The sequence below is a fragment of the Mesitornis unicolor genome, unplaced genomic scaffold (genome assembly GCF_000695765.1).
Source record: "Mesitornis unicolor isolate BGI_N332 unplaced genomic scaffold, ASM69576v1 scaffold18417, whole genome shotgun sequence".
NCBI classification, from domain to species: Eukaryota; Metazoa; Chordata; class Aves; order Mesitornithiformes; family Mesitornithidae; genus Mesitornis; species Mesitornis unicolor.
The window spans coordinates 220-13,000 of NW_010198592.1; the positions used below are offsets into that span (position 1 = coordinate 220).

At 42.9% G+C, this 12,781-nt stretch overlaps 1 protein-coding gene across 1 annotated transcript; it reads left to right on the top strand.

Moving 5' to 3' along the window:
- Positions 1 to 326: 326 nt before the first annotated feature.
- Positions 327 to 12,512, top strand: KIAA1407 (KIAA1407 ortholog; the record flags this gene model as incomplete). Its single annotated transcript, XM_010189194.1, has 10 exons — positions 327 to 356; positions 1,180 to 1,321; positions 4,097 to 4,228; positions 4,750 to 4,928; positions 5,420 to 5,649; positions 6,454 to 6,610; positions 8,883 to 9,073; positions 9,853 to 10,102; positions 11,434 to 11,903; positions 12,418 to 12,512. Coding segments are annotated over exons 3-10 (1,681 nt in total), but the record flags the coding sequence as incomplete, so codon positions are not given.
- Between the last annotated feature and the right edge of the window lie 269 nt (positions 12,513 to 12,781).

The window sequence follows — 12,781 nt, forward strand, 5'->3', positions numbered from 1 at the left end:
GAAAAGGCATCAAGTTGCACCAGGGGAGGTTTAGGTTAGACATTAGGAGAAACTTCTACACTGAAAAGGTTATCAAAGACTGGAACAGGCTGCCCAGGGGAGTGGTGGAATCACCATCCTTGGATGTATTCAAAAGCTGTCCAGATCTGGTGCTCAGAGACATGGTTTAGAGGTGGGCATAGTAGAGTTAACAGTGGGACTTTATGATCTTAAGGGTCTTTTCCAACCAGAACAATTCTATAATTCTATGGTGCTGAACTTCGCAGTGTTAAACTCTGGGTAGTTGCAGTGCTATTTTTTTTTTGTCTTATTTGCAGCAAAAGTTTGACTCTGATAACTTGGAACACTGGATCAAGGTGAAGTAACTTGCACAGTAACTCACTCAAGAGTAAGGTACCTTGTTGCTATGCATAAGGCTCACAGGTCACACACAAAACTTGCTGTTGAGCAATTCTGCTGGTTGTATGTATGAATAAGTAATACAAGATGTTTACCCCAAAGCACTATCTCCTGCATGTATAACCACCTGAGAGCAAGGAAAGTGAATTCTAGGGTGAACTTCTCTTTATTTTGCTTCATTGGGGCCTCCCATGCTCCCACCTTCAGCCTGCTTCTTATGGCAGGTCAGAGCATGCATCTGCCTCTTCATGCAGCCTCCTAGGCCTCTGGCAGCAGCTTGCTGTGGTTGCCCTAGCACAAAGGGAGGAAGTTCTGCAGAAATGCAGGCTCTGGAGTACAGGTGTTACATGTGAAAACACAGTGACACATCAGGACCATTTACACCTTGAAGAGATCAATATGGGACAGAAAATCCCTTTAGACAGTGATCAGCCTGGTTATGACAAAAGGCTGATACCAAATTTCATAGCTGGTGGTTGCTGGAGACTAGCTCAGCAACTCTTCATTCCGTCCCCAGGGGCTTGGTGTTGGCATTCTCCCCATGTGTTCTCCAATCACTATGATTGGCACTAATTGCCAAATGAATGCTTATTACTTGATGATTTCTCCAGTCAATTGAGCAATTGGAGAAACGTGTTCTGAAAGAAATCTGTTTCTTACAACAGCCCTGGTGTCTTGTGTTACAGTCCCACTGCTCTTTCTCAGGGAGAAACCTGGATATAGGTTTAAAAATTAATATCCAACAATCCTTAAGAATGTTTTAATTTCTTTAATTCAAAGACAGTGGAACAAGCCTCTGAATGTGCTGTCTCCGAAGTTTTTTTCCTTCGAAAGTCAAGGTATTCACGGGAGCCTCGTGGTCGTGTGACAAGTTTGGAAACTGTGGAACAGCTGCAAGATCATGATGAGGCCTGTGAAGAAGGTGAGCTGAAATACTGCTTGCTACAAGTTGCCTGAAATGAACTGTTCTTGATTCAGCATTGTGGTCCTAGTCTGAACAGGCTCTTGCAAAGATCGAGACCATAAGAAACAGTTCACAGTAAGATGTCTTTCATCTAATAGAGAAAGGCATAAAAAGAATCAATTGCTGGAGTTCAAGGTAAATCTTGATTAGCATGCCTAAGAAGAAGGATAAACTTTCTGTCTCCTGGAGATTTCAGGTCAAGATGAGGATGAATATTGCTCTTTAAGACACACTGTATGGTCAAATACAACATAGTGGGCTATAGGAAACCAGATGAAATTACCTGACATATTTTTTGATAGCAGGCCAGATGTGAAAATGGAGTTGCTCTGTGTAACTTTCACGTCCACAAATAATTAAGTGGTTTTGCTTTGATTCCCATGCAAAATTTTCCTCACTAATTAGCTAACCAAATTATTCTTACTTTGGTAATCCCTGCAGCCACAAGTGCCTACTGAAATTTGAAAATAAAACCATAATATATTTAAAGGAAAAGAGAGAGGGAAATTATCTTCCATCAATGCTAGAAGTACATCTGCAGTGTAAAAAGCTGATAGGAGGCAGGATTTTTTTTAAAACTGAGTTAACCATTCTTTCAAAACTCAAAAGTGAGCCTTACAGAATGGAAAGAAGGCATGACTCAAGAGCATCCACTTCAATACAGGAAGTCAGCTTTTTCACTTGTGATTCTCAAGGGTTCACCTAATAGCACGGAATACACCTGACTGCTGACAGCGTGCTGCCTGTATGCATTGTACAGCATAGTGGCTCAAAAGGAGCTGTCTTTGCAATTGGTGGAGAAGTTGCTTGCTTTCCTCATGTTTCTTTATTGTTTTTCTTTGCCCTACTCTGCTAGGGTTTTCCTTTTTATAGCTATCAACCCCTCAGGAATGTTCCTAGCTCAACTGAAAGCCTTTTATCTGGAATTCATTATTAGAATACTTAATAGAATGAGCTATACATAGTCCACTTTGTAATGAAAGGTATCGATAAGAGATACCTTCCTCCAGTTATAAGAAGCTCACATTTCCCAGTCAAAAAAGTAACCCTTCCCTAAGTGATGATGAAAATCTTCTTTACTTTGAGGATGACAGAGCACAGGCTGCCCAGAGACGTTGTGGATTCTCCTTCTCTGGAGACATTCAAAACCTGCCTGGACACAATCCTGTGCAACCTGCTGTAGGTGATCCTGCTCTAGCAGGAGTATTGGACTAAATGATCTTTCGAGGTCCCTTCCAACCCCTACCATTCTGTGATAAGGTGTTTCTTTCTCTTCTTTCTTCCTTGTTCCCGAGAGACTGGGGTGAGCCCTCTTTCAGGTAGTGATAGCTCAAGGGTGAATGGCTTTAAACTGGAAGAGGGTCGATTTAGACCAGATATTGGGAAGAAATTCTTTACTGTGAGGGCAGTGAGACACTGGTGCAGTAGTGGCCAAATTGCCCAGGGAAGTTGTGGATGCCCCCTCCATGGAAGTGTTCAAGGCCAGGTTGGACAGGGCTTTGGGCAACCTGGTCTGGTGGGAGGTGTCTCTGCCCATGGCAGAGGGGTTGGAACTGGATGGTCTTTAAGGTCCCTTCCAACTCTAACCATTCTATGATTATGAAAGAAAACAAAAGTGACTTGAAGGAAAATAAACATTAGATTTATGTTTTCTTCAAAAGACCCACCCCTTTTTAAGGAAGTTTTAAAAAGGCTTTATTGCATTAGAAGTATCAGCACTCAATGGTAGCATCTTCATTTTTTGTTAAAACTAGAGATTTGGAGCAGCTGCTTTCTCCTGTCTGTTGGCTGTGTGCTTTTACAGGGGCTAACTTGCACTACAGTGGCTGCTGAGGTCCCTGCTCTTTGCCCATCCTCACCACATGGATGGCTCAGCTTCTCGTGGGGCTGGTTCTGAAGAGCCCTGTGTTCTGCTTCAGGAGCAGCTTGGCCACCCACGCAGCAAGGCCAGGTGGTTTGGTGAAGCAGCAGCCACATTAGCTGTCCTTGCTTTTGAGTAGGAACTCTGAAAAAGGAATTTTTGCATTTTTCCACAGAACAATGGAGATGCAAATAAAGTCCACAGAAGGGCTTTATACCCAGTTGTCCATTAGGCATTTGAACTCATTGAAGATCACCAAATCCATTGTGGGTGCACTCCTGTAGCTGCAGGCTTAATTCTGTGTACAGGTGAAGCTTGCCACCAGGCAGATTAGTAATCTAGACTCAACAGTTGTTCCTGGAGCTGTGGTACTTGCAAAGGTTAACCTGTACACATGAAGCAAAGGTTAATCCAAACAGTGGTTCTTTTGGTATTTAACATACAGCAATATTGGCTGTACATGTGGAAAATATTTAAGTGTCTGCAAGTGCAGTGGTAAAACATCCGAAAGCTATCTGAGATATGAATTACGTCATGTGAATTCTGTCTCCTTGATAAATGCCATAATAATCACATGAGTAATTTAAATGTCCACAGAATCTTGTAGGAAAAATAAGGTGGAGAAGAATTCATTTGTGACATATGTGACAGGGAAAAAGTTTACCACCTTCTCTTCCTATTATTTAATAGATCAAGAAGATGAGGACAGAACTATTAGCCTTATTTCATTTTCTGTTGCAGATCAGCTTTCAGTCATTCTAGACAGCCTTCCCAGCATATGATATAACTATCCCAGAGACAGTCTTGCTAGTTTACGCTTACCCATATATTTTTTAAGCAAATAAAGTCATCAGTCTCTTTCTTTGTGGTAGCCCAAGAACTGCTCAGCAACTGGATGAAGTCCAAACTGCAGCTGGAGCTGAAGAGTGATGGGGAAGAGGAAGTTCACTCTGTCCTCCAGAAAAAGCCTTCTGCAGCCCCTCTGAAGTATGAGCAGTTTGATGGTGAGAGCACAACAAAGCAGTTCCTGGCTTCCTTTTTTGAGGATGTGCTGGGGAAGGGAGCCAGGCCTCGTGGCTTGTCAGACAGAGGTGAAAGTTGCTTTGAGGCCAGGATAGTGGGCTGGGTAGAAACAAGATTAGAGGTGATGATTTTTCTCCCCCTGCTCTTACAGCAGCTTCTGTGGCGCTGCATAAATGCACCTCATAGAGACTTGGTATCTCCTTTGTAAAATGGAAATTTTATTTCTTTTGTGTATGTCAGATTTATACAGCTGTTTGAAATGCTCAGATGCAAGGCAGTAAAAAATGGACAAAAATGTTGTTACTACTCTAGCGTATTCAATGAGAGATTAATTAAGACTCTTTGGGGATAAATGGAGTGCAGTCAGTGTGTCTGCTTTCATCAGAAACACATTCAGAGTCTGGGAAAGTGATCCTTTTACTTACATTAGGCTTTGTGATCTGAGACAGAGGGGTTTCTTCATTTCAGACTAGCCTGATATAATTTGAATCCCTCATTTCAGATTTGTGCAGCTATCTGGAACATGAAATGGAAAGTTCTTCTGTCCAAGACTACATACAGCATCTTTTGCAGAGTGAAGCTGTGAACCGTAGAATAGTGGAAGGCCTTAAACTTGAAGACATCAAAGAAAGACAAAAATTTACAGATCCACGAATGACCATGGAGCTCAGACACAAGCAGGTGAGCAGGCAAGGCAGCACAGTTAAAAGGAATAAGATGGAGGATTTCATAGGGTTAGAGTAAATACTCAATGATACTTCTTTCCCAGCCTGCAACAATCTCTGGTTTGGAGGCAGATACCCGAGGGAACTCTTCCACAGTTTAGCTGAAATGTTACTGAGTTTCCCCATGCACATTAGCTGTTCACAGTAGCTTGCACAGTCAACTTTCACTGCATCCATTTCCACCTTTCTGAAGACTGACAAGAAAAGATGCCATGGCAGTCAGTTTTGAGTTTGCTCCCATCAAGTAATACTGGTTTAACCTCACTCTTGAATAGAGTTTTTTACTGGTCTGAGAGCAGAACCAGTCCAGTCCATGCCAGCTATAGATAGAATTGCTTGCTTCACATGAAATGTGGATTGTCACCCACCCTGTCAGTGTACAGTGTACCTCAGATTTCTTCAGCCTTTGGTGTCTGCTTTGACTTTTGCCGATTTCCTCCTCCTCAGGTGAAAGAAAACCGAATAAGACGTCAGAAGGCATTAGAGCTTCACAGACAAGAAAAGTCCCTGCAGAAATCAATTCTGTCTGAGGCCAAGCTCCAAGTACAGGAGGAGGAAAGAAGAAGGGCCCTGAAGGCCAAGAAGGAGGAGAAGGAGATCCAAAGGGAAATGGTGAAGCTGCGAAAGGAAATGGCTGAGAAAAGAAAAGAAAATGCCATGGCAGACACATGGAGAGCGTAAGAGGGAGAGGGGGGCATGGAAAGAATCATATGAAAAACACTTATCAGATCCTTTTGCTAAATGTAACAGGAGCGGTGGTCCCAAAGGAAACATCTGCTATTCCTTTGTCTCCAAATTCTCCCAAAACCTTTTATATGTTATCATCCTTTGTTGTCAGTGGCAGGGTTTATCATTAGTGGAAAGATGGACTAAAGATACTGATAGCCTCCTCTCAGCCATTACCAGTATGTACACTGTGTCACAATGTAGGAGTGTGTTTGCACCACCATGCATTCTCTCCATCAATGCTGTGACTACATCCAGCTTTGTTAGCTTCTGATGCAGCATGAAAGCCAGTACACAAAAAAAAACAACCAACAAACAAAAAAGAACAGTCTGTGTTGAAAGTCTAGCACTTAAAATATCTCCTCTTCTATGAGAGAATAAAGAGCATTCTTGGCTGAGAATTTTGCATAGACATAATTTTTGCTTCTGCTGAGCATGGATTGTCACAGAGATGTGACTTGTAGGGATGCCATTTATTTACTTAGGCAGCCCTGAGATCCAAATCTTCTCATGCAAGTGCTTTTCTGAAATCTGGTTTTTTTTCTGCCTGCTTTATTTTGGAAATGCTTCAAACTCTTTAATCTCTGGGACCCCAAACAATGACAGAGGCTGTTTTCTAGGAAGGTTGAGTTAAATAATCAGCAACTTTCTAAGTTGCAGAGGTGATTCTCTTAGGATTGGTTAAAAAGGGAGTGAAATCTGTGCTACAGTATTTTCCTCATTGCATTAGGTCTGTATGATTGTTCACTTTCCAGGGAGGGAAAGAGACAAGTAAAAAGTCAGAAGCTGTCAATGCAGGAGGCATCTATTACTGCATCACCACCCCTGGTCCCGAAAAAAGAAGAGCAAGGAGAGGAGGAACAGAGAAAGGCTCAGGAGCTACTGTGCAGGATTCACACCAATAAGCAGAGAGTGAGCATCGCTGTTCTTTATCTGAGACTCTGAGCTACCTGCCCTTAGCTACCATTTGAAAAACTGAAGTAAAAAATCCTGGTTATCAGAATTTACTTCTTCCAAATCCTCTTCCTGATACTAGGAAAGTAGAAGAGCAGGGCAAAAACCAGTAAGATTAGGAGCATGAAATCCTGAGCCTCTACCCCTGGTCTGTCTGTGCCTAAAGTGTACGCAGTGGGAGGTTTCATTTAGAATTGTGGGAAAGATGTGGCTCTCAGGACAGTTGCAAACATAAAGGCTTCTGCAATTGAGAAATAGGCAGATATACAGAGGAGGTAACAGAGCAAAATTTGTTTTCCCTTGAAGAAGGAATTAAAATGAGGGAAGTGGCACTTCCTGAGAAGCCCTTATTGTGCATGTGGAGAGACATTTTAAAGATTGCCTTGCAGAGCCTAGTGCAGGGGCAGGGAGAGGACAGAGGGAAGAAGTGCTGAGGCCTGGGATGAATTTTGAGCTGTGTCTTCAAGAGCTGAAGTATGCCAGTACATCCACAGTAACAAGGAACCACCCCCACTGGGTGCAGTAGGATGTTCTGTGATAGTGAAATACCTCTTTTGAGGCAAACATGCAGAATTTATTAATTCCTAGTAGGAACCTATTTCTTTTACCCTCATTATTCTGATACCAATGCCAGCTCTGGGTCAGACACCTAGTTGTATCAGAACTGGTGATTACTGAGTGATCTTTTTGTACTGAATAATTTTATATGGGCAGTCTCAGCAAAGGGAATAAATTTCACTGAGTGCAAGTGTGTACACCATCCATGTTTTTAATTAATAAAACAGTCATCATCGTTAATGTCTGCTTACCTACAGCTAGAATTCTTTTCATAGAAGAATCTCATAGCTTTTGTGGTGAATCTCCCTACAGCTTACTTCCTCTGCTCGCCTGCTGGATTTGAACGTGGCTGCTGTTTAGCAGTACACAACCTCTCTCCAGCACAGTCTAAGCTATGAAGATAAGCCTGAATGAAGCCACAGAACAATTTAGGGCTGGTATAATGTGCGAAGCTGCAGCTTAGCTGAGCTAAGCAATAGTGACACTTTGATTATTTTCCTAAAGCAGAAAGAAATAGCTAATGCAGTGACATTCTGTCCTTTTTGTAAGTCTCTATTTGGAGATTTCAGTGAGTATGAGGAATGCAATTAAAACAAGGCATTATGTCAAATAGGGAACAGCTAAGTCCTGTGAGTTGACCCACTTGGAGGATCAAAATGAACAGTGTCTGCAGTGACAGAACTGGAATTATGGGTTAGATTAGATAGCAAATTGCTGTTCTGTACAATGTAAATCACTCCCAGAGGCAGTAAGTCTAATTACACAACAGAGGAAAGGTTTTGCTTCGTACTGGAAAAAGGATGAGCTTAGGTCATGTCATAAATACAGATTAAGAAGTGTCTTGTTTTTTGTCTAAGTTAAAAATTAAAAAAAGGTGTTCCATGGAGATATTTGTGAACTGTTCTCCACAGAAATATTCTTACCTGTAGCATCTTAGACATTTTCTATATTTTGAAACATCTTTCCTATTCTAGAAATTCTATGTTCATTACCCTTATTCCTTTACACTTGGGCGGCTGAGGGAGCTGGGTCTCTTTAGTTTGCAGAAGAGGAGACTGAGGGGAGATCTCATTCATGTTTATAAATATTTAAAGGGTGAGTGTCACGAGGATGGAGCCAGGCTGTTCTCGGTGACAAACAATGATAGGACAAGGGGTAATGGGCACAAGCTGGAACACAGGAGGTTCCACTTAAATTTGAGAAGAAACTTCTTCTCAGTGAGGGTGACAGAGCACTGGAACAGGCTGCCCAGAGAGGTTGTGGAGTCTCCTTCTCTGGAGACATTCAAAACCCGCCTGGATGCCTTCCTGTGTAACCTCATCTAGGTGTTCCTGCTCCGGCAGGGGGATTGGACTAGATGATCTTTTGAGGTCCCTTCCAATCCCTAACGTTCTGTGATTCTGTGTGATTCTGTGATTCTGTAACTTAAGTGTGTTTCACTCAAGAGCATAGAGCCCCATGATGGTATCTTTCTAGTCCTTTTCTGCTTTTTGTAGAAGACCTGCACATGCTCTGTGTTACCTTTTTTTTTACTCTCAAGGCAATTGTTGAAAGTGGGGATTCCAAAAAAAATCTCAAAAAATAAGTCAGATAAGGGGAAGGGTGGAGACGATCAGGATTTGTGTCATGGGCTGTATCTTGCTCATTGGTTTTCTGAAACTCTCCCATGCAGTGCATGCAACGACATTTCTCTGCTTGGCTGAAAGTCATTCTGGAGCACAGAATTCAAATGGGAAAAGCCAGAGCCTTTGCTGACTGGAAATGCCAACTGAAGGCCCTACGAGCCTGGAGAAACTATACTTGGGCCCAGAAAGTAGAGCGGGAGACGCAACAATTGGAAGTTCATCTCCAAGAACAAAACAGGTAGTGACCCTACACTGTGGAATTCCTCCTGCTGCAGCAGAACTTGAGCAGTGCAGTGATCTGGGACTGTAAAAGGGGTTTGCCAGTTAGCCAGCAGGAGGAAAATGGTAGCTTTTTCAGAAAATGGCTACATTGCCTGCAGTCTGCCAGAGGCATTGTGGCACAGGTGAAAAGGAGGACAGAGATAAACAAGAGCTTTAGCACTTTCCAGCAAGCCTGCATCTCACTCTCTTTGTAGTTATCTTTCCTGGAAATCTCACCCTGGCTTGCTCTGAGCCCTAGAGAATATGAGATGCCATATCTATTCCTGATTGATATCATTATTTCCTACTTCAGTAGTAGTATAGCAGAGAGAATTTTGCCCAGTGCCTTTTATTAGGGAGGCTGTTGGATGAATTCCTTATCAGACAGAAAATTTTGTTCTTGCAGATATCTGTCAGGCTGTGTGATGAGGCACTGCCACTTTCCCCTGTGCAGCTGGTAAGGGAACAGGATACCTCTTTTGCACCTATTCTATAGCCCAAGAATAACACAGGAAATTGCAAAATATGAACTAGGGAAACTTACTTCAAAATAATTGGCATGCTTTCCGCCCTCCCGCTCCTCCTTGGAGTAACTCTGTATAGCTTTGGAGGCCCTTCAGAGTCAAATGACAAAAAGACTTGGGAAGTTATGAGGCCTCATGCCATGGCCTAGACTGCTGTATTTGATGCAATTGATTCAGGCAGACCTGGCCATAAGCCTCACTCCTATCATAACAAAAGTGCTTTCTCATTCAGGAAAGAACAACTGTCTGCAGAGCATTACCAGCAATGGCTTTTGCGCTGCTGCTTTCTGGCATGGCAGCGCTGGAGCCAAGCAGAGAAAGAAAAGCGAGAGCTGCAGATCAAAAGGGAGGAGAAGAAGAAAAAGATGGCACAGCTGCTGGAGGCAGTGGCAGTGGGGAAGGGTGGTCTGGACAGGCCACTGGAGGTTAACAAGCCTGAGACAGCAGAAGCAAACCATCATCATGATTTGCAGCAGGACAAGGTAAACCCTACCCACGTAGTTTTGTCTTTTTGCATCTCAGTACTCTTAAAAGATACTTCTTTTGTGCAATCTGAAATAAAGAGTACGTTGTCCTAGAGAAGGGCTTCTTTCTGAGGGTGACCCCCAAATAACTGCCTGCAACTGTTCAGGGGAGAAGTCTTTAAAAATCGGAGGCAAACTTGAAGGACAGTGGATGAGTTTTAAAAATGATCTCTAAGGCTGCTAGTGAACAACCCTCCATGTACTGTGAGTCGCAGTGAGCATCCCACCCCCAGATCACTTTTGCTGAGAAATTAGTTACATCTTTGGTACCTGCTTAGACTTAAAAAAGAATAATGCTTGGCTGCATTACAAGAGATTTTGTCGTGCCAGTGCAGCTCTCTGGCTTTAAGCGTGGGGGAAAAATGTTGTCACTCTTTCAGGATAATGCACATCACAAGGAGGCAGGAGAGGAGAATTAGAGGTTGCTTCCTTAAATTGTCAGCTGTCAGGTCAGGGCCTGCCCTTCCTTTCTGTCTATAAAACCTGTAGCCCAGCAGTATCCCAATCCCGGCATGAGAGCTCACACACATGCATAGGTCAAGCTTTTCATTTGTTTAAGTGTCAGCAAATAATTTCCTACTGTGCTTATACATCCTAGTAGGCCCATATTTTTCTTCTGATACATTTGTAAAATTTGTGCCGGAAAGACAGGACTGAATTTGGGGTTTAACCTAGGAATCATAAAGCAGACCTTAGGTCTGATGCCTTTTCAGAGACAGTCCATGTGTCAGAAGAGGTGCAGCCTCTTTCCCCACTGTGCAGCAGTTTCATGTTTAGTATTTATCAAAGCTGGAGAAGGGGCATGAGGAAGCAGCACCTTGTCGACTTCTCTTCCACCTGAAGAGGTACTGTCCAGTAGATGAGCCATGTAGATCACTTCAACAACTGTTTTTTCCTTTATTCTCTGTCTTAAGCGCTGAGTGGGGACAACACAGTCTGAAAGAGAGTGTGCTAATCTCTGAGAGATGAGCTGTCTTAAGATGTGCTCCCTAACAAAACAGTCAGGATATATTCCTGCCAGAGCTCTTGCCTGATCAAGATTTCTTCCTTCTGGTGAAATGGCACACAGCTCCTTAGCAGTTCTTTCCTACAGCCTCCCATTTTGTACATAAGGGGAGGCCCTCTGCCCTGGCTAGAAACTGCATAAAGACTGCATAGCTGAGATTACCCTACTTCTCAGGCATCTCCTAGATTTGCATTAAAGAAACACTTACTATGTAGGAAGGCAGAAGAGTGCTTGGTTTTAATCAATGCAAAATTTTCCTCATTTATATTTTTTTTACCCCTAGCCAACTGAAAATTGTCTCATACAGAAAGAACTGGACCAGACCAGAGACCACTCTTGCTGGGATGCTGCTCACACATCTCATTCCTACAGGAAACCCAAATTTGCCAGGGAGATTACCCTAAAACATGCAGCCCCAAGTACTCAAGACCAGTCTGTGTATAGGAATCAAATAGCCACTCTCCCCCAGCAGTTTCAAGTACCAGGTCCAAAGACAGCTCCTGCTTACGGTAGGCGTTTTGAGCACCGTTATGCCTTCCAGCAATGTCTGATTGAGGAACAGAGGCAGCAGCTTCAGAAACAGCAAGAGCTGATCCTCGAACTGCAGCAAAATCAAAGGCTGAGCAGAGCTAAAGAAGAGGAAGCACAAGCCATGACTGTAGCTCATCTGCTTAACAACTCTACTTCACAAACCAGGGAAGAAAAAACAGAGAGGGAAAACCAATCCAGATGCAAGAAAACAACCCATTTGAGGTATGTGCCCTTGATAAAGCAGGCTCAATTATTCAGCATGTCTCATTCCTACTCAACATCAGCCAGAATTTGCCACGCACACTTCAGTCGTGCTAACGCTATGTGCTCTTCTTCTCACCCATGACTTAGCCTCAAGGGTAGTATCAGGCTGGCCACAGTTCTCCATTCTCCTTTTTTGCAATTGCTTGACACCGTGTGATCCCTACAGGATCCACTTAGAAACAGCAACACTAGAGTGTCGCACATAGTAGCAGAATGGATTTATTTAGTTAGGAAAAAAGTGTCACCCTCAGTATTTCAGAACATGCAGCAGCCCTGGGTACTCAGCTCCTTTGCAAGGTTGCATCATTAATCCCATTTCAAGTAGAAGAAAGATGTGTCAGGGATTCAGAATGAAAATGCAACACAATGGAGAATAGAAACTACAAGGCCTGTTTCTCAACTGTATGTGATAGGTGTGAGACATCATTTGACCACATTCATTGATTAATTTCTTGACTCTTTCCTTTCATAGTCCACCTGTTTCTCACAGGCCAGAAAACACAAGAGCAATGATGCAAGGCAGGAGGCCCTCCATCCAGCTGACGACAGCTCATCCCATACTGAAAGGTATTGTTCTAGATGGCAAAGACCATTCCAGACCACTTTTCTCAACAGCTTGTCTGGAAACTTCTCTCTTTCTTGGCCTCAGCCTTGCTGGTTGATGACAATATGCAAGTAAAACTCAGCACTCTTTCTGTCAGTCTTATCCCTTTCATTGTGCATCCGAGTAACACTTAAACTGAACAGTCATTTTCATCTAATTTTGACAGAAGTATTGAGATTTCAACAGGTATTAAGTGCCTACCCAAGGTTTTGTGAGACAACAGTAGCTAGGC